The 22,464-nt window shown below is 39.6% G+C and overlaps 1 protein-coding gene across 7 annotated transcripts; it reads right to left on the reverse strand.

The window, feature by feature from the left end:
- Positions 1-1,637: 1,637 nt before the first annotated feature.
- On the reverse strand, positions 1,638-21,046 carry KANSL2 (KAT8 regulatory NSL complex subunit 2). Of its 7 annotated transcripts, none has more exons than XM_082666542.1 (10): positions 20,993-21,046; positions 20,469-20,519; positions 19,199-19,377; positions 18,574-18,688; positions 13,883-14,046; positions 13,505-13,671; positions 12,076-12,172; positions 7,886-8,139; positions 3,028-3,147; positions 1,638-2,338 (listed from the first exon to the last, which is right to left on the reverse strand). In XM_082666542.1, exons 3-10 carry the CDS (start codon positions 19,320-19,322, stop codon positions 2,207-2,209), a joined length of 1,173 nt encoding a protein of 390 aa, XP_082522668.1. In that variant the 5' UTR covers positions 19,323-19,377; positions 20,469-20,519; positions 20,993-21,046; the 3' UTR covers positions 1,638-2,206. The 7 variants fall into 7 exon arrangements, with proteins under 7 accessions (XP_082522668.1, XP_082522665.1, XP_082522664.1 ...); XM_082666539.1 differs by lacking the exon at positions 20,469-20,519 and adding an exon at positions 20,175-20,433 and having other exon boundaries at positions 7,988-8,139; positions 20,993-21,030; XM_082666538.1 differs by lacking the exon at positions 20,469-20,519 and adding an exon at positions 20,175-20,433 and having other exon boundaries at positions 20,993-21,030.
- Between the last annotated feature and the right edge of the window lie 1,418 nt (positions 21,047-22,464).

Here is a 22,464-nt window from a genome sequence, read left to right on the forward strand (position 1 = left end):
TAGGAAAATAAAAGAACAGGGAATCCAGAAAACACTGTCTCCACTTAGAGGAAGCTAGATTCAAAGAAGATTGAAACTATGACCTCTTGCCCATTATACTATCCTGGTTGCTGGATTCTGAAGGCATCAACCTATCTTTATCCCAGCCACATACTGTTTACAAAGCTTCCTGTAAGAAGGAAATCTTGCCATTTGCAACAATGGACCTTGACAGCATTATGCCAAGTGAAATAAGTGAGACAGAGAAAAATAAACACCTTATCTCACTTAAATGTGGAATCTAAAAAAAACCCAAACTCATAGAAACAGAAAGCAGATTTGTGGTTGCCAGAGGTGAAGGGGGATGGAGGGGTGGGGATAGGGGGAATGGGTGAAGGTAGTCAAAAGATACAAACTTCCGGTTATAAGATTAATACATTCTGGGGATGTAATGTACAGTTAATTTTTAAAGATAGCTGAAGGGTGAGAGAGACAGAGGGGTTCCTTAAAAGGGGGCCCTTATCACCTGCAGCATAAGAGCAGACTCCGCTGAGGAGCATGCTGGGGACTTAGTAAGAGTTGAACTCCAGAGAAACTGGAGTTTACAAAACAATCACACTGGGTGATGTGGATGCTAGTGGTTTGCAGGTTACCTTTAAAAACAATGGGAAGATGGGACTTCCCTGGTGGTCCAGCGGTTCGGACTCCATGCTTCCACTGCAGGTGGCACAGGTTTGATCCCTGGTCAGGGAACTAAGATCCTGGATGCCACACAGAGTGGCCAAAAATAAACAAATAAATAAAACAATGGGAAGAAAAAAATAAAACAATGGGAAGAGGATGTTTTAATCTTAATCCTGTTGCAGAAGCAGGTATGTTCAAGCTGCTTAAGAAGTAATATCTGTCTTTGTGGATACAGTGTAAAAAAGTATACTGCAAGCCCTATTACAGGTGATGTCAGGATTCACCTGATGGGTCTTCTGAGTCATTTCCTAACCATTCCCTGGAAGTAAATATTTAAACTAAAGCCAAGGTGATGGTGGTGATGATGTTAACTGTACAACCCTTCTCTGTTCCTCAGTTCAGTTCTTATAAAAGGTAATCTTTGGCCTCTTGTCATATTGCATTATAGTAACAGACAACTTCTAGCATAGGTAAATTAACCCTACCTGAACGTCTGTTTTAACCCTACCCTTAGATTCATCATCAGAATAATCTTGACAGTTTATGTCTGTGATCCAGCATCAGGTCCAATTTCTCTAGAGGTTTTATACACACATTCCTAGCCTTAGAGAATTTTGCAACAATAATCAGGCATTAATTGTGAGAAAGAAATGGGATTGGGAGGAGGGGTGCGGCACAGAGGGTAAAAAGAAGACATTTGGGAGATATTTGCAGAAATAACATAACTCTGGGTAGGAAGGCTTCCTTAATAAGGAAGTCCCACCCTTTCCATTTACTTCTTACATGGTTTTTAACTTATCCTCCCAACCAAAACCAAAAGCAAATTAAGTTACTGAAAATGTATTTACTTCTTGGGATGGAAGTATGTGTCCTGTTTTCCCTTTTCCATCAGAGGCAGCTCCCTGAAAACCCAAAATACACACAGACACACTCTCTCTCAAACACAAACAAAACATGCATTCAAGTGATTGTTTTCATAACATTTTAACATTTAATAGAAACTATGTACGATAATTTTTTATTGTATCTTACATAAGATAGCCACTACAGAAATTTACATAGGTTAGAAGCAAGATGGATGGTTAAGGAGGGCCCAGTCCTGTGGGCTATTTTCTCAGAGGCTATAGGTCAGAGTTCACTGAGGGGAGGGGCTTCAGATTACCCAATTAGGTGAGAAGTGAGGAAAGGCTAAAACAGGCTGCTAGACAGAGATAAACAGCCATTGGGTCCATCAACATCCCTAGACTTGGGAAACAGCATTACAAAACTCTCTCTCCCCTTAGGCACAGTCCCAAAATACTCTCAATCTCAGCAGCTCCGATGGGAATCACCTGTCTCTCTTCCTTGCCTAGAGTGGGAAGACATCCACAATTCTTAGACACTATTGGTCCCTTCCCCCAACATGTGGTTTGACTATAGCACTCAGTAACCCAGAAGAAAAACAAGGTAGTCCAGGTTGTCCTTTAGTGAGAGACGGTCAGAAATACTTGTTTAAATGGGAAATACAAATCCTCCAAAGTCAACTGGTTCCCAAAGCAAACTATCAACTGACAGAAGCGGGTTCTGGCTTTCCGTTTGCAGTAGCCACTCCACTCTGAGGCAATGGCGCAGAGGCTTTCTCAGAATTTCGGGATCCCTGTGATCTGCACCCATCTCCAGCCATCTGCATCTGGCCCTGTTAAAAGAAAAGTCACTGTGGTTACAAACTCATTAACTGTGGTCTGAAGCATGAATCTGACTTATATAATGCCCATGTATAGTAGCAACAAGAACAAGACAGCAGATATAACTCTATGCGGTTGCTCTTCCCCATACTTAACTATCCCTGACCCTCGGAGTCAGAAGTCATTACTTGTAGCATTCCCGAGGCCCTCCCAATGGAAAGGAGAGCTGTGGGTTGTTTCTTCCAAATGAAATAGCCATTCTCTGCTGAGTTTCCAGAACAGCCAACAGATCACAGGAAGACAGTCCTCTGGGCCTCTGTTTGAAACCAACAGCTATAGTATAACTGCAGGTCTTCAGTCAGAGCCATGAGTGTCCCACCCAAAGCTCAAAGAAAGAAGCCAAATCGTGCTGCTTGTGCTTAACTCTATGATGAAAACAATTCCAGGGCTGAACTCTCCCTTAAAGCAACAATTTTCTTACACTCCTTGTCTCAACCTTTTCTAGTTAACTAAATAAATTTGTCCTGCTCTCCCAGATACGGGGACCAGGAGCTAGTAAGTGTTCTCTCTAAGGCCCATCTGGAGAAGTGCCATCTGGAGCACCTGCACAGCTAGTGATGACAACCCCGACCCCCAGGAGTACATGCTGGCCACAGCCAGCAGGGGACCCTCTGCCTGGCTGGAGGTATTCTTCACTTGCCAAAATATCCACTGGGCCTTCAGCAATTTCTTTTACAGGATGATCTTCAAGGGTTACTGAAGGATCAAAAAGCAAGGGTGAAGGAGGGCACTGCATACCGTCACCCACAACATCCAAGTCCTAGGAAAGGAAAGAGAAAAAAGCCTATCAGCAATATCAAGGGGACCAATAAGCTAAAGCTGGCATTTTTCAGCGAACCTCGAAGAATTCTCCCTTACTTCCCTCACCCCTCGCCTACCTTTAAAACAAATAACGAGTTCCCCAGAGTGTGCAACAAATGGGATAAGATTGAAAAGCACTGAGAATTTTTTCCTTGCTGCCAAATATAAAGCACAGACCACTATAGTAGCTTTAAAAAGCATATCTTTTTTGAACAGAAAAATTCAGAGGCGAAGGTAGAACAGGAGCTACCAGGGGTTGGAGATAGAGGGGCAGTGGGAGTTACAGTTTAATGAGTCCAGTCTCTGTCTGCACTGCCAGAAAAGCCCTGGAAATTGACAGTGGTGATGGTTGCACAATGTTTTGAGTGTACTTCATACCACTGAACTGTACACTTTAAAATGGTAAATCTTACATTACAAATATCTTACCACAAAAAGAAATATTTTTAAAAAGCATATACTGGAACTCCCTGGTGGTCCAGTGGTTAGGACTCTGCACTTTCACTGCCAAGGGCACAGGTTCAATCCCTGGTTGGGAAACTAGGATCCACGTGACCAAAAAAAAAAAAAAAAAGCATATACTTCTAAGACTAACTGTAGTCGGCATCTAAGTTCACCAGCGATGAATCTAATATGGACAATCAGCATACATGCAAATTAACATGAAATACTGACTTAATAGATTGGACAATATGAGACCACTTGATTAATATTCTAATGGCCACAAAGCGAGCCAGGGAGCAAAAGAGGAAAAGGGATGGGGGAAGAAAGAAGGAAGATGAAAAACTCAAAGTCCTTCCGAATGGCCAGGAAATATTTTAGTTAAGTCCCTATCCCCACAGAGAAAAGCCCCTGATTCTTAAACCTAACATATCCAATTGCTCTTTAAAACACCCACACACAGGGGGACTTCCCTGGTGGTCCAGTGGTTAAGACTCTGAGCTCCCAATGTAGGGGACCCGGGTTCAATCCCTGGTCAGGGAACTAGATCCCATGTGCCACAACTAAGATCCCACACGCAGTGAGGAAGATCCCGAGTGCCACAACTAAGACCCGGCACAGCCAAATAAATAATAAAACACACACACACACACACACACACACACACACACACACGCACGCACAAAACATTGTATTCTACAGACTATGTTTCTTCCAACTGAACTGGCCATTCCCGCAGAGGGGCTGAAGCCAACAGACCATAGGAAGACACTGCTCTTGGCTCCTGTGTGAAACCAATAGCTACAGCAAACTACTGGTCTTGATTCAGGGTCTAAAGCACTATAAAGACTCAGACAATATGTCAAACTGACTTTCATCCCTCTGCTGTCTAAGCATCTACTGCTAAACTCTGCTTCCCAAGAGTGAAAACTACCCAAGGGTTTGTACTCTTCTGTGTCCAAGCTACTTTATAGAGGCTCTGTGTTTCCAGTAATTGAGCTTCTAGAGAAAAGCTAAGTTCTGTGCTTTTAAAATAAGTCTAAGAGTTTGAAATCCTTTCCCTTTCTTTGCTGTGCTGATCACCGAAAACAAGAATCACATCCTCAAGATAATTAAGGTAAAGAAAAGAACACAATTAAAGGATGTGCTGGACTTAAAGCTGCTCAACTTAAGCAGAAACATAAGGAAAAGGATACAGCTGGCTACCTAACATCTACGTCAGATGTGTTAGAAACTTCTGTACTATCCACAGAAACCACCATGTTCTCACACTGTTAAGTAAGACTGTGAACTGTTTTCTCCGATTCTTTTAGTATGCACAATTATTATGCACTTGATCCTTGAACAACGCCGTGGTTAGGGGCACTGATGCCCACAGTCAGAAATCCGTGTATAACTTCAGTCAGCCCTCTCTGTCCATGGTTCTATACCCTCAGATTCAACCAACTGTGGATCATGTAGACTGTAGTAAGAATTTACTGGGAAAAAAAGCTGTGTGTAAGTGGACCTGCACAGTTCAAGCCCGTGTTATTCAAGGGTCAACTGTATAAATAATTAACTTGAAATTTAAAAGAACCCATTTAAGCAGTGTGGCAAAAGGTTTCCAAGTCTCAAGATAACAGTGGTACAGAAATTTTTCAAACAAAAACAGATACTGAAAAGGCTTTCCTCACATATTCAGTGTTGTCTTTTATAAGAATTAAAATTGGGAACAGGAACCTAAAATAAGAAGAAAGGATCAGCAGAAATGCCTATCCTAAGAGGAATGAATCAGGACACAAAGACAGAATCCACATTTTGTTCTATGTCAAAAACAGAGCTCAAAAAACAAACACAAAAAGAGAGCAAGCTCAAAGTAATAGGATTAAGGTATTAAATTCTTATTTGTCAAATATCCTCGGATCAAAGGACAGAAAACAGGCAAGTGTTAATATCCAGAATGAAAGGCTGAACTTTTACCCATATGAATATCTGATACCTGGTCCTCCCACAAGTAAAGTTACCAGAAATTATTAATAAGTATAACAGAAATGATATCTAAGAAAGAACATAGGTAAGATTGCTGGGTGGAATTCACATAATTAAGAAATTATTTTTACCCAGCAAAAGACTAGTTAAATATATCCAGAATGTACGGGAGGACAAAAACTCTTTTCTAAAACAGAACTGTTTCAACATTTTCTGGAGAATTTCTACCTCCAAAGATTAAGAATAAAACTACTTTTTAACGACCAACGTGGTTCATCTAAAGTACATTAATTCAAACATAACAGATGATCAAGTACAAATAGCTGATTATCATTTTTAAACCTCTAACAAAGGTCCATCTTAAAAACCCATGAGATTCTCAAAAATCAACTTACTTCTCATACATTCTTTACAAAATTCACACCATAAAATAAATATTAAACGATCTGACAATATATTTTTAAATGTTTAAAAATTAAGATTCCTTAAATGTCACTTTTAGGCTATGATCACATCTTATAATCTCTAATGTTTTGTGTTACTATTCTCCAAAGAGCAAACAAGAACATAATCTTCAAACATACTGGAACAGTCATATTTTCTTAGCTCTAGATCATCAGAAGTTTAAGAAAACAATGTTTAAAACTAATGCAAAAACATGTGAAAGGGGAAAAGCAAAAAGGTCAAAATAGCAATGGCTCTAGAAATTAACAATCAGATGAAATAAAAGTTAATAACCTAGTACATCTATGTAAAATCCATGTGCTAGTTACTACATATGTACATTAATATTTGAAGGGAATTCGGCAATGTAGTGATTAGGTTATTTTTTAGACCCTATAAATCTGCTCGTTACTAAGTTAAAAAAAAAAGGAAAGATAGCACCTCTTTGGGTTTTCTTCACATGTAAAATGAAGGGAAGTGGACAAAAAGCTGTATCAATCTAGGGCTATCTATTCATTTACTCTCTTCAACATAATCTCATTGGAAAACTCTGGGAAGCACTGGAGTACATAATCTCTAAGGTTCTCATATTTTATGAATCTGTTTGAAAGAAACTTTTTAAAAAGCAATTATAATCAGGATTATAACAAAAATTATAAGTTTGTTATAAATGAAGTGACAAAAATCAAGTTCACTAATCCTACAAACAGTATACAGCCACAACAGGAGGGGGCGTAGTTAATTGGCATCAGTTTACTCTTTTTGGGGGCCACTCTGCACAGCTTGTGGGATCTTAGTTCCCCCACCAGGGACTGAACCCAGGCCACAGCAGTGAAAGCGCCGGGTCCTAACCACTGGACTACCAGGGAATTCCCTGGAATCAGTTTACTCTTAGTGCCACTTTTTCAGATATTAGCCTGTCCTGATATATCTTCTTTAGTGAGCAACACTCGAGGCCACCCAAATCCTGCTTCTACCCCTAGGCAAACAATCTTGTAACCTATATTGAATTTTCCATTTAGATTTATCACTTTAAATATGTCATGGTTATATATTGATACAAGACACCTTTATTATGAAATTCAGAAGAATTATCTTCAGAATAAATAATGAAGACCTTTATCCAAAAGGCTAAAGATTAAGCAAACTGCCAAAAAAAAGATGGAATGTCAACTGATCCCTGAAGTGAATGATATAGTAGGGTAGTGCTAATTAAGGAAACAAATGCAATCAGAGATGGGTTTATGCACTGGGACCAATCAAGGAGCAGATTGAAAAAGGTAGAGTAGTGTACACACTTAGAAGGCTATAAAAGTAAATATTTAGGGAGATCACTGTTGTTCTGGTCCATTCACAACAGAATCTTTAATAACATATCAAAAATGAAAAACAGTATGCAGAGCTAAGTTTAGAGTCATTTTTAGGGGAGGACACATTAATCTGAAAATGAGAACTCTTATAGGGCCAAAACACAAATTTACATTGTCAAGTAGATATCAGAATTCATTTGTATTATTAAGATTCAAGTGAATTACTTACCTTGTGGATGGGCACCAAATTTCCCAGCGACACAAATCCAACCATAATCTTGACTTTCCAATTTCCCTTAGTTTAAAATTTCCCTTATCATTCCCTCAGAAAAAAAAACTTCTGTAAATTAAAACTGTCTCTAAATGAATATGTTAACATACAAATACAACCATACACACATATCATTTCAAAAAACTTATCAAAGTTTTCTTTTTTTTCTTTTTTTTTAAACCACAAAAGACTAACCTATTCTCACCATTAATAAATAAGGCCTTGCCTCAAGGGCCAACCAGAGCAGAGCTTCTCTAACTTACATCACTGAACTCCAGAGGTAAACTCTCAGTGGGCTGAAGCTCAGCAGCACTCAAGTACAGATCCATGGGGCCGGCTTCCAGATCGTCTGGCACAGACAGTACCTGCTCGGGCTTATACATCTGAGGAGGCAACTGGAAATGCAGTGGGCAGCAGGGATCCTCAGAGAGGCTTACAGGAACTGGTTTGTTGCAGGGTACCTCTTCAGACCCCTGGCAGCATTTGAAGAGAACCTGATTCGTGTCCTGACAAATATCTGTAGAAAAATGGTCAAGGGAAATAAAATGGATCTATCGGAGGCACAAAGGAGGTGTCTGCCATGTAAAATTCAAGGTCTGGACAACACATGATATTTGGTTACATGTGATACAGAACCAAATGCAGGTAGCAATTTTTAAAGTTACTTCTCAAATTGTCATTTACTAGCATAACTCTAGCTCTACCAGTAATGTAAAACTAGTCCCCAACCTCCATTTAAAGTAGAGACACTAATCTTGTTCTCCCTATGAGTCAAATGAAAAACATTTCAAAACATAGTGCTAAGCAAACAGCAGTTAACAATCCTAGAAAACTGTACCTATTCAGAAGAAACATGTCATGGTAAATGCAAATAGCTTGCAGAGGCCCCTAGCAACCCCTTCCAAGAGTCAAGAGATACAATGTTGTTTCTGCTGTTAAGCAGAGGGGCAAAAACTTCCTCAAAACTTTTTGAACCTTGTTTCCAAAATGTTTACATGATACATTTGTTTAAAGAAGCAGGGTGTTGGGGAAAATAGAAGCTCCAGTAATAGTAACTAGGTATCCTATCCTGACAGGAAATAAAATTAAATTTCCACACACACACACTTTTTCAGGGGGGTGGTATCACTGGAGTCCTGTTATGATCCCAAAAACAAAGGGAAGAAGAGCACTTCCCTGGTGGCACAGTGGTTAAGAATCCGCCTGCCAATGCAGCGGACACGGATTCAAGCCCTGGCCCGGGAAGATCCCACGTGCTGCAGAGCAACTAAGCTCGTGCACCACAACTACTGAGCCTGCGCTCTAGAGCTCACGTGCCACAACTACTGAAGCCCGCGTGCCTAGAGCCCATGCTTCGCAACAAGAAAAGCCACCGCACCGCAAGGAAGAGTAGCCCCCGCTCGCCGCAACCAGAGAAAGCCCGCGCACAGCAACAAAGACCCAATGCAGCCAAAAAAAAAAAAAAAAAAAAAATTTAAAAAAAGAAAGGGAAGAAGAAAATAACTGCTTATGGTGCATGGAAAGAAGTAGTCCAGGAATGCTCCAGGAGCCCTAACAACTTAAGGGTAGAAGCAGAAAAAGGCTATATTTCCAAGTTGGCAAAGATGTTCTGTGGGATGAATCAACATTGAAATCATGATCAGATAACAAAATTCTGATTCGAGTCACTCTACAAAATATTTTACTCAAGTTTTATCATTTCCTGAAATCCTAACTACATGGTTATTTTCCCTAGATTAATAGACAACTATTATTTCAAACTTGGGCCTATTTTTTAAACCAGAAAGCAAAATTTTCTGTAAACTGTACCCAGGATTATGGAAGAATGGGTAATTTTTATCCCCCAAATTTTAAGGTAGTTTTTTGACGTTAAAAAATCTAATGTACATTATAAATTTTAAACCTAATAAACCCTCTTGAACAAAAGCCATTTTTTTCAATCCATTCCTTAGAACTTGATAAACTCTAAATTAGAGTTTCATAGCATTGCCACCACTGGCATTACGGCTATCTGTGCAGTGTAGAATGTTTATTAGCAGCATTCCTGGCCTCTGGCCACTAGATGTCAGTAGCACCCCCATCAGAGTTAAGACAAAACAAAAATGTCTCCACACACTGCCAAATGGGGTACAAAGTGGCCCCGGTTGAGAACCACTACTCTAAAGGAACAGTATATAGCTCAAAGTAAACAAATAATTATTCAATGAAAATCAGCGCTCAAATGAACAAACATGAATCTGATGGGAACAATCAGATTTGCAATCTCTATGCTTAAGAAGCTCAATCTTATTTAAATTATTAAAATTTTAAATGTGAATCCATTAAATTGTTTCAATTGGAACCTTTTTCACATAATTCGAAGGATTTTCACAAGTCTCTTATTTATTTAATATCACAGTATCCTTGAAAAGCCCTCCCCCATCCTCCTCCACCCCCTTTCCTTTCAGATAGGGACAACAGACAAAGAAGGGAATGGTTGACCTACAACTAGAGTCTGGGTCCTTCACTTTCAGTCCAGTGGTGTCTCCATTAGACCAGAGTAAAGAGTTAACAGGTCACCAATGGCAGTCGCATCTTTCTCTGGGATAAGGACTTAAGGAAGGGTAAGTGACTTAGGCAACTACAGAGTGGAAAGGAAAAGAGCATAAAAGAGAAAAATAATACTTCCCTTCTCTTTTCACATACATTTTCAACTTTGCTTTTTAAAATCTTAATATTCTAATAAACTATCTTGAGTATAGTGCTGTAAGTCTAAAATACTCAATATCCATAAACTGGGTTTTTTGCCTTATAAAGTAATTCAAGGTCACTGAAGAAAACCTGAAAAGTACAAAGCAGAGGGAAAAAGGGCATTCATAACCCCACCATCCAAAAATAGTCACATTTCTGTTACATTCCCTCCTAGTATTAGTTCCATGTAGTTAAAACATACTCTACTGAATTCCATACTCTATTTTTGTCACTATCAAACATTTTCCTATGTCATTCATAAATTTTGTTAAATACAATGTTTAATTCCTGAACATATTCCATACTATGCTGTGTCACAATTTTCCTCTCTATTCCCCATCTCTGAAAATTTTAAGGCTCTCTCCGGTTGGAGGAATTCTGTGTAACATAATCGTCTGCATTTGATTATCGTCTTAAAATAAATTCTCAGAGGTGACGTTATCATATCAAAGAATATGAATATTCTCAAACTGCTTTCTAAAAGCCCGTGCCACTTTACAGTCCCACTGGCAGAGTTTAGAAGGGCCCATTTCACCATTCCCTCACAAACTTTTGAAACTTTCTCATTAAATCTCATACATAGATAAGTCTCAAATTTATAGATTAGGGAATTCCCTGGCAGTGCAGTGGTTAGGACTCAGGGCTCTCACTGCCAGGGCCCAAGTTTAACCCCTGGTCCGGAAACTAAGATCCCACAAGCCGTGCGGCACAGCCAAAAAAAAATAAGTATGGATTAAAAAAACTTCCTTGTTTTATTTCTTATTTCACTTATTTATAGTAAAGGTAAATACTTTTCAACTATCAGCCACTTCTACTTTTAATCTGTCCATAGATAGCCTTTGCCCAATTATGTTTTGAGCATTTATCTTTAGTTTTTAATTACTCTGCACAAGAATTTTATATATTAAGGACAGTAATCCTTTACCAGACATTTGTTACAATAATTAATAAATTGGTAAAATATTTAATAAGCAGAATAGAGAAAAAATCAGTTTTCCTTTCAAAAGAGCAAGAAAGTCTTCCTTCCCTTCTTATTAAAGAAAATACATTTTACTTTCCAAATATTTGTATATCTTGCCAGGCAAATGAAATCCAGCAAGATTTATGCCTTTTATATAATGAAGATCACCATATTTAAATAGTGCGTTTACTGTGAAAGTAACTTTCTCAATGTCCACCATATAGATGCACTTTCACAATTCAATATACAGCTCAAAAACTTTTACAGCCCACTAGTAAATGTAAGTTTCCTATCTGAATGAAGTCTAAAATACACAAGTCAGGGCCCTGACCATAAAAGGATAATATTCAAAGAAAGATCACATTTCAGAATCATCCAACTGTTTTTGGATCCTCAGCAATTTTTTTGTAGTAATTGGATTTAACAGTATTATAATTCTAATGAATGAGTTAATAAATCAGGGATCTCTAAATTTTGGAATCCCAATATTAATCAACTACAAGTGAGTATTAGCCCGTATCTATCACCAATGACAGATGTTTCTTTCTAATGAATTGACCATTACATTTCCAAAGTTCTGAAATGGCCAACAGACCATAGAAAGAGATTTCTTTAGGCTCCTGCTTGAAACCAACAGCTTCAGCAAACTGCTGGCCTTGATTCAGGGCCAAAGGAAAACAAAGACCTTCAATTAACTAAACTATCACAGATCCCCACTTAGCCTTCAGTCTAGCTAGCAAACTGAACAGAGCAAAAAGATACGGGTAAGGCAGTGTCTGGTCATTGGAAGAGACTGATTGGAACAACGAACATCATCCACAAAGGCCAAGCACCTCTGACTGGAACGAGTGGTATGGGCCTAAAATGGAGAAAACAGGTCAGTCAAAACAAATTATCTATGAAAACACTTACTTATATAAGAAAACTGTATCCTTAAAGCCTAGAAACTTGAACATTTAACAAATTTATTCACCAATACTATGCAAAAGGAAAAAAAAAATGTAAACCTCATGTCCAAATAATGAATCAACCATAATTCGAAATACAATTCCTCCGTATTACAAAAGTGTGTGATACACAGCCTAATGGTTTTCAAACTATTTTGTCTTTTAGCAGAACCCTTTTTAAATCGTAATCTTACGTCGAGCCTCAAAAAATAGAAAAGATAGGGCTTCCCTGGTGGCGCAGTAGTTGAGAGTCCGCCTGCCGATGCAGGGGACACGGGTTTGTGCCCCAGTCCGGGAAGATCCCACATGCTGCGGAGCGGCTGGGCCCGTGAGCCATGGCCGCTGAGCCTGCGCGTCCGGAGCCTGTGCTCTGCAACGGGAGAGGCCACAACAGTGAGAGGCCCGCGTACCACAAAAAAAATCAATAAATAAAATAAAATAAATAAATGGAATTACTCTTTTTTTTAATTTATTAATTTTATTTTATTTTTGGCTGCATTTGGTCTATGTTGCTGGCTTTCTCTAGTTGCATCGAGAGTGGGCTACTCTTTGTTGCAGTGTACGGGCTTCTCATTGCAGTGGCTCCTCTCGTTGCGGAGTACGGGCTCTAGGCTCACCGGCTTCAGTAGTTGTGGTGCACGGGCTCAGTAGTAGTGTCTCAAGGCCTCTAGAGTACAGGCTCAGTAGTTGAGGCACACAGGCTTGGTTGCTCCACAGCATGTGGGATCTTCCGGGACCAGGTTTCGAACCTGTGTCTCCTGCATTGGCAGGCGGATTCTCAACCACTGTGCCACCAGAGAAGCCCAAAAATGGACTTACTCTTACTGATGCAGAGACCAGGGGCTTGAGGAACAAATTTAAGAATAATCGCTTAACTCTGCTTGTCAACCTTACTTCCTGACCTTCACTGCTCCTATTATTCTGCCTTCTAAAACAAGAGTCCCAATCTATTAGGCATTCTGTGCCTGTTTCTGAAGCATTTCTGAACCAAATAACTTAGAAATCTATGGCAACCCTTCAATATGCAGATGAAAACAGAGTTCAGTTATCAGTGCAGGTACAGAATTGATCAGAAGGGATCCAAAACCCATGTCTCTGCACTTCCAGATAAGTGCTCTTTTCAATAAACCCCACGTCCAGTAAGTTAGATTTCAGAACCAAGACTGTACAACAGTGTTTTGACAATTACCCTAACTCTGTAAATAAAACAAATGTAACACCTTAGAGGTATATACAAAAATTACCTGTTGGGCGGCACCATCTGTGGCCAGCATTCTGCGCTCCTTCAGCTGCCTATGTAGTAAGGCTTCCACTCCATAGCGCTGACGATACCGCCGAAGACATTTTAGACGCTTTAAGTTCTCTCGCTCTTTGGCAAGAAGTCCCTCTGGGCCAGTCAGGAGACTACTACCTAGAACGTCACAACAGTCAAGATGTTATCTGCCAAGCAACCAATCAAGGATGCGTCCCCAAACTAACAAGAAGAAAACAGAGAAATCTGCCCATACAACAGCTTCAAAAGCAAATCCTTCTCCAGTCCAGGTAACAAGACAGAAGTCTAACTACTACGAAATTCACATGTTGAACCCACAACAACTTATCGGAACTGGCATAAAACTTGCCTAGAGCTTCATGTTCCACTTTGCGATTGTGTAAGTAACGTCGCTTCTTCTCTTTGAGTAGATGCTGAAGTCGTTTAAACTGGTCAATGTACAAAGACTGCAAACGAATAAGCTTCTCACGCATAATCAGGGCCACTTCTTCCGCTGTGTAGACACCAGCATGCCTAAAATAAAAGAGACAATTCAAAAAGGATAAGAAAGCACAACAATAAAACCCAAGCTTAGAAGGAAAAAGGAGTGAAGGTGAGACTTAGATTTGCTATTCAACAGTCAGTGCTGAGACAATCACCTTATTAAACAGGAATGTTTTCACACAGCATTTTACCATTCAAGTTGTTACTCAAAAACAAAACAAAAAAGAAAATTCCCAAGAATGGATACTAATGTACGATATCACAATATGGGAAAAAGGAAATGTTTCATTATTTTCCCCAGTTATTTGCATTATGTTTTAATAGGAGTAAAGATATAGAATACTCAAAATTTTTATTAATCCACATTCTTGTTCCATTTAATAATTTAATACAGAAAAATCACAGTCAGGACAGCTTAAGAGTGTTTAATTTAGCAGCATGTATCTCAATACATTTTAATTAAAGCACAAAAGATAACAAACAATTATGACTTCTAATTTAAAAATATACTCGTAGAGAAATACACTGGCGGTCCAGTGGTCAGGACTCCATGCTCTCACTGCTGAGGGCCCGGGTTCAACCCCTGGTCCAGGAACTAAGATCCCACAAGCCACACGGCCAAAAATAAATTAATTAATTAAAATTAAATAGAAATAAAAAATAAAAATACACTTGTATTTTGGAGTTTACACAGGCCCTCAAAACACTGGTCACAATGGCTAGTCAATGTCCTCAGCTCATTTTGACAATATTCTCAAAATATCGGACCCTGGAGTAACCCTTTGCCAAAGATCTAGATCCACAGCAACTTTATTAAGTTTTTTTTTTAAATAAATTTATTTATTATTTATTTCTGGCTGCGTTGGGTCTTCCTTGTTGCGCGCGGGCTTTCTCTAGTTGCGGCGAGTGGGGGCCACTCTTCGTTGCAGTGCATGGGCTTCTCATCGCGGTGGCCTCTCTTTGTTGCGGAGCACGGGCTCTAGGCGCACGGGCTTCAGTAGTTGTGGCTCACAGGCTTAGTTGGTCTGCGGCACGCGGGATATTCCCCAACCAGGGCTTGAACCCGTGTCCCCTGCCTTGGCAGGTGGATTCCCAACCACTGCACCACCAGGGAAGCCCAACTTTATTAAGTTTTGCCACCAACTATATGAATCAACAGAACTTTAAAAAAAAAGTATTCTAGTGATTAATGAGGTCGCATAAGCAAATCAGTTTAAATGTCAGTTTAATTAAAGACTGGTTCCTGCCTCTGATTTAACTCAAAGTTTAAGGGACTAACTGCAAATTTAAAAGATTTTTGGTTCCATTTGTCTTATGTGATCATTATATAAACAGAAAGAACAAGCTAGATATATACCCTGACTTGCTATTTTCATATTCTGACTGAGTAAAAATTATTTCTGTTATTTAAAAGGCAATACACACAAATTACATACTAATTTTGAATCCAAAAATATGTGCTCTTTAAAATTTAACTCTTAAATCACTGAAATACACAGAATAAAATTATTAACTTTAGGACTGAAAGCAAGTAATCTCTGCCAAAAACTTTTCCTAAACATAAACAGGAGACAAAACTACCTGTGTATAAGAGAACTTCAACTACAAAGTACTCTGATAAAAATAAGTGAAAAGAAATTAAAAAACCCCAGAAAATTACAGAAATGACAAAATCTAAGACTATCAGAAAATGTGAAAAGGTTTTAAAAATATCTAAGGTCTAAAAAAGGTGACTAGGTTATTCATATTCAGGAAAATGGGGCATGTCTGCATTAATATGTCTGTACCCCCTAAAATACTGAGGCCTTAACCTAGTACCAAGTTTGTTAAAATGAAATTAATTTCATTGTACCCTGTCAGAAGAGAATTTAACCAATGATCTGGGGACTATAATTTATAAATGGGAAGCCACTAAAATTAGAATTTACTACAAATCATTTGGGGCGGGGGTGGGAGAGGATGAGCACCCTAACTAATATGAATGCCTAGTTCATGTGAAAAATGGATCATTTATTTAAAGATGGATGTCCCAGACATTCACAGCTAGTTATTAAAGTCATGTACTAATTCTTCTTGCTCTGATATACACAAATATAAATCTAGGATTTATTATTAGAATTCAACTTCAAAAAAGAGAGTCACCTTATATTCTATTAAACAGTGTCTCTTCTTAAAAGTGCATTCTCTCAAATGTCTTCATTTTGATAACAATGATGAAGACTCAATAACCTGAAATGACCTTTACCAAAACAAGTTCTGGATGCGTGTAGAAGTCACATGATAAAACTTACTTTTTAAATAGGGAAAGATTTAACAATTACTCTTAAGCTAAAATTTCACCAGTGTTGGATGATCCTGGAAACAAGCTTTTAAAGATTACTTTTTACAAAGCAATTAAGTAAATGATTATTTTGAGAGAAATCACATATATGTACCTACAATGGGGAAAAATATGCCAACAATAATTCTAGTTAGGATAAAATCTCTAATGACATCATCATAAACAATTCAAAAAGAACCCTTTCTGAAACAAGTAAGTGAAGATATATGCTATAAACTTAATGATTCAAAAATGATGACAAAAACATTGGCACCGGGACTTCCCTGGTGGCACCGTGGTTAAGAATCCACCTGCCAATGCAGGGGACACGAGTTCGATCCCTAGTCTGGGAAGATCCTACATGCCACGGAGCAATTAAGCCCATGCGCTACAACTACTGAGCCTGTGCTCTAGAGCCCACCAACCACAACTACTGAAACCCGTGTGCCTAGAGCCCGGGCTCCGCAATAAGAAGCCCACACACCGCAACGAAAGTAACCCCCACTTGACGCAGTAGAGAAAGCCCGCATGCAGTAACAAAGACCCAACGCAGCCAAAAATAAATAAATAAATAAAAATTAGCACCAAAGATGAAAATTCTTAATTAAAAGAATTTCATTACTTATATTAAATATAATATGTAACCACATTAATGAATTAAATATTGTAAGCAGACAATTAACAACTCTACTTACATCTCTAAAAATGCATATACGTATAGTACTATTTACTCCCGCTGGTGGGTATCTCCAGGTATGGAGGACCAACTATGGGACTTGAGCATCCTTGCATTTTGGTACCCGGGTCAGATCCTGGAACCAATCCCCCTCAAAGTATGAGGGACAACTGGATTTTAGTTGGTCAAAAATTTTTTTAAATAGTATCACTGGGAGAATTAAGGAAAGCCTTATATTTAGTTACCTAATAGTTGAGCACATCTGAGGCTTTATTTTCCCCTTTGAATGTTTCTTTTAAAGGAAACTAACATCAAGTACCTAGTCCTCTTAACATTTATACTTCTCATAAAATTAACTGGTATTTCGGTTTATATAGCAATCTCTTGTTAAGTCAGATTAGAATGAATGTGTCCGCTAGAGACTGATCCACTCTAGATTACTACTGACAAAATCGAGTTTCTGGACCTTCAAAACTGAGCGTTTACCACACCAAAAGACAGTCATTCTGTGACCCTACAGTGTGTACACCTCCTCAAAGAAGCAAGTTCGGCATTTCTAGAAGCACAATGGAGGAGGGGGGGAAAAAACAACACATATGTTGCTTGGTATAAAGCTTCTACTGTAAAAGAATCCTGAAACAAACATTCCTTCTCAAACTACTTAGATGGACTCTCCAAACAAGTACTTCCTGAATAGCTTACTACATCGAGATTACTTAAATAGATGAAATTATTCTACTCAGAAAGTGTAATCGTAAATGACCTCTTATAAACTTCAGAATCCAAGGAACGAAGAAAATGCTATTCTAAGAATTTGTCAAACACAGTCAAGTCTAGAAATCCATTACCCCTCCCACTATTCAGAGTTCTTCCACCTGAACTGTCAGTGAGAAGTGTCATGAGACAGAAATCAGAAAGAAAACAAAAACTAAACCCAAACCATGACACATAGAAACATGACACTTCTGAGTGGCAATATGTCTACAACTCCAAAGCAAACATGGGTTAAGTGACGAGCAGAACCTTAGTAAGATATAATTAGGTTGATTACTCACTTCTGGGTTTCTAAATCAGTTTCTCTTTCTTTGGCATGAAACCAAAGGAAGCTCCTGAACACCTTTTAATTTTTCTTAAACAAATAAATTAATCAGACAGAACTTTGCAAAAAAAAGTAGTTATTCAAATATAATCACTTTATTATTCCTGAGGTTTAAGCCAAGAACCAATTCACATCAATTTTCTCTTCTCTAACTGATTTCCACCCACCTCCCACTCCTATGTCCAAGAAATCTATTTTCTCCCCTACACTTTCTCATGTGTAGAATCTGATGTCCCAAAATTTTCCCAAATTACAAGACTTCTAAAAAAAGAATCAAATCCTACCCTGAAGCAAGATGGTGATGAACAATGACACTTTAATATGCAGAAGCTATTTATTACTGCTCACAAATAGCTATCTTCAACCCTCCTAGGTTATTAATCTACTAAACAGCATGCAGTACTACATTCCACATACTAACTATTAAAATATTTAAAAGCCCTATGTGGAGTTACAACTTACTTTAGGGGATCTTCTTGATCACTGTCTATGCTATCAGCTTCACTGTCAGGGTCACCTCTCCATGTCTGATCCACAGTAATGGGTTCCTGCTCCCCATCACTCCAGCTGTCTTCATCTGAGGCAAGGAAGGGAGAGCAGCCATTAAGACTTCCCACCTCTGTAACTCCACCACACAAAACTAGATTACTTAACACATCAACCCAAATCTTAAAATTAAAAAAGCTTAGTACAGAGGCACTGACAAATAAAAATGGCTTAAGAAAATACATCCCAAGTATGAGTACTTGTAACACAAATGAGTTAACCATGCCCTCAAAGGGACAGAAAGGCCAACTCAAAATTATTCTGTTTCCTGAAATTACCTTACCTAGCAAAGATGGTAAGTATAAAAACAGCATTGAAGGAAAGAGTCAAACTCAGGGTAGTAAACCTAAGCACCCACTACTTAAAACCAAAAAGAATAGTGAACAACATGGCAATCCTGACTTCTCACCAAACTGCCTATGAATTAACAATAATATTGTACTATCAAGTGGCACGTATGTTCAAGGCACTGTGCTAAACCAAATTAAGTTCTTTGTTAACTTTTTTCCTCTTTTTTCTTTCTGGGAGAGAAGACCCTTACCCAGAATTCGGCTGGCTTCACTGCGGCTACTTTCTGGAGTCTGAGGACCCAGCTCTGACTTGGCATATGAGCTCAGCTGGCATAAGAGTGTTTCACCCACAGGCCCTGTATTGGTCTTCTTCATTTGAGCATGAAGTGCAAGGGCATTCCTACGGGCATGTTCAGCACAGAAGGACACCCTAAGGAGACAAAATATTAACATTTTATACTCTGGTTCTCTCTTAAAAGAGTTCAACTATTTTCACAGACACTGATCTTTAGATCATTTTCAGGAAACTAAAATGACTATTATCTTCATTTATAAATTAAAAATGCCAGTAAAGCTAAATAATTTAACTGGCCCAAGGTCAACTCATTTGGTATTACCAATGGGAAATGCAGGGAGCATAACCTAGTAGTGCTCTATCCATCAAACAAAACATTCCATCTCTAAAAATGCTGACATCATTTCACAACAAATCAAAGAGATTCACTTTCATCTTTCAAAATTGGTTCTGGGAGACAACATTTTACTTCAGTATCAATCCACTGTAGGTAATAAGATGTAGGACACAATTTTAAAACCAAATGATATATGCAGAATTATCTAGTCAAGTTATGTTTCTGCATAGATACTTTTGCTTAAATGATGAAAGCTATGAAGTTTTTCCCAGAAAAATACATATATATTAATATGATTTTGCATTATTACCTAAGGCTCAAGGACAGCCAAGAGTCGTGGAACCTAGGGTTAAGAATAATCCTTATTTTACAGATAAGGGAAAAGATCCAAAGAGATAACAAAGTGACCCAACTGGGAGTTGTCTCCTTACAGTTTTCACCATTTTTTTAAATTTTCGAAGGATATATCCATAACCTCAATTTTACAAGCACGTGACATAAAAAACTAGGCAGCTATTCCCAACCCACATCATGCCACATCCTCCTCTCACTTAAAAACTGAAAGTACAAACGACAGATATCTATACATATATACCCATCTTTCTTCTCAGGCTTTGGGGCAGCACTGGGACATCTTTTTCCATTCTTCGTAGATATATAACTACACTGCTTGAAAGGGGCATTCTTGTCTTCAAGTATATGCTTAATGCAAAACTCCTGCCCCTCCAGACGAGGTTGCGAGCATGGGCGATGAGTAAACGAACAAGATAGGGGCTCCTGAGACCTGGGCACTGGGGTGATCCTCCCCCGACTGGTCGGCAAGACGTGGATCCGAATCCTGTTCATACCAAAACCTGCAGGGTCACACAAAAGATCAAAAAGCCCTTACCCTTCCCGAAAATTCCTGCTCCACGATATCTGGGCAGACTGCGCATGGCTTCTAAAAGACAAGCGGAAGTCACGCTCCTTAACTCCCCTCCGTCCAGGTCCCCCCAAGCGTTAGTGAATTTGCCTCACCTCAACTTCCCAGTCCAAGCCCGCCCCCCACCCCGACCACCGCCAGGCTGAAAGCATCTCAAGGGCTCGCAGAGCCGCGGCACGAGGGCGAAGCGCCAGCGCCGGACCCACGCGGCGCGGCAAACCCGCAGGGCCACCCGCCACCCCCGCCTCCGCGCACGCCGCCTTTGTCCCGGCCCGCCTCAGAGCTCACGGCTGGGCCCTGCCCATCCTCGGCGGCCCGTGCAAGCGCCATTTTGTCCTAAAGCTCCGGGCACCGGAGAATCTGGGTTCTGGGAGCCTAGAGGAGACTGACTCTGACGCTGACTTGAGGCAGAGTAGCAGCTCGGAACGGACAGACGGGGCAAGCAGCAGCTTAACTGCAAAGGCGAAGAGCAAGCGCCGCCGCCATCTTACCTTTGCAGCCACGCCACGCTGCTTACGGTCTGGCAGCGCCAGTCGCTTCTAACCATTCCTTTCCGGGCTCCCAACCGCTGATTGGCTACTGCGCCTACAACTCTGTGTCACCATTGGCTACCTATCAAGCCTGGGAGGGCGGGGCGCTGAGAAAAGGCGCGGCTGGGTGGCTAGAAGAGCTGTCTGTCGGTAACTCAGCTCCAGAGAGAGTGAGGCGGAGGGAGCGCGGGCTGTGGAACGCGCTCGCTGAAAACGATGACTTTCCATTTCCCATCATCGCTGGTGTTCAGGCCGCATTTGGCCTCTCTTGTCTGTGGTCCTAGGCCGCGGCTACCTCACCACCCCTAAACAGTAGGTACAAAATCGACATATAGAGGCCAAAGGATCACTGTACATTTGACTCTCAGTGTTTACAGGAAAAGGCTTTAGTTTTGTGAACAGTTCACTGATGGAAACATTTTTTGAATGCTTATTAAGTCTGGGAAATTACATATATAAACATTTAATTTTCAGAACAATCCTAAGAGGAAGAAGCTATAATCTCCATTTTACAGATAATAGAGAAACAGAATGAGCCCATATCTAGTAATTAGGGGAAGAAGGCGAATTTGAACCCAGCCCTCATTTTTTATCCCTTTTATTCCCTCTCATATAGTGAAGAGCATTGGATTGAGAATTAGGAAATATGAGTTCTCGTTGCGGCCTTGATTCTCTAAAATTCTCTACAATTCCGTGCTAAATAATGCAGCTATATAGAAATGGCAGACACAATCCCAATTTTATCATCCTCTAAGCATCTTTAGTTAAAAGCATCTCTCCCTTCTTCCATCTCCACCACGCCTCTGGTAGATACGAACCAACATTTTCTCCCCATAACCCTTCTGGATCTTTTTTGCATCCCATCCTTCCCAAGCTCTCACCTGCTGTCAGTTTCATTTAAGTAAGCTGTTTCTCCATTACCAATGAGCAGGTGAGCGTGGTTCAGTAGTGAGCGTAGAGAATCTACAAAGCTGGACAACAGCAGTTTAGGCATAAGAAGTGATTAAAACCGAAATGGGTAGAGAGCTTATACCTCCCGTTTCCCAGAGATTAGGGCAGTCCTAGAAGGCCATTTCATGAGATTCATTCATTTATTGAGCACCTAAATGCCAGGCACTGGGGATACAGGGAGAACAAGAACAATAAACCTGCTCTTTTGGAGTAAACATTCTAGAGTAGTTTGGGATTGTAGATGCAATACAGCCATTAAATAGCAGCTATGAGTTATATACATAAGCAAACACTCCAACCCTCAGAAGAGGTACAAAGACATTTGTTATAAACACTCTGTAACTCAAAACTAGGAGAGGAAGCCACATTACAGAAAATATGGGAATTTTCAACCAAATGCAGTGAAATCAAAAAGGAATATTAAAGCTACTATAGGGAACAATGTAAAGAGGCATTAGGGACTAGAGATGCAACAAAGGCTT

This window comes from Grampus griseus, assembly GCF_964374135.1.
Source record: "Grampus griseus genome assembly, chromosome: 11".
Taxonomy (NCBI): Eukaryota; Metazoa; Chordata; class Mammalia; order Artiodactyla; family Delphinidae; genus Grampus; species Grampus griseus.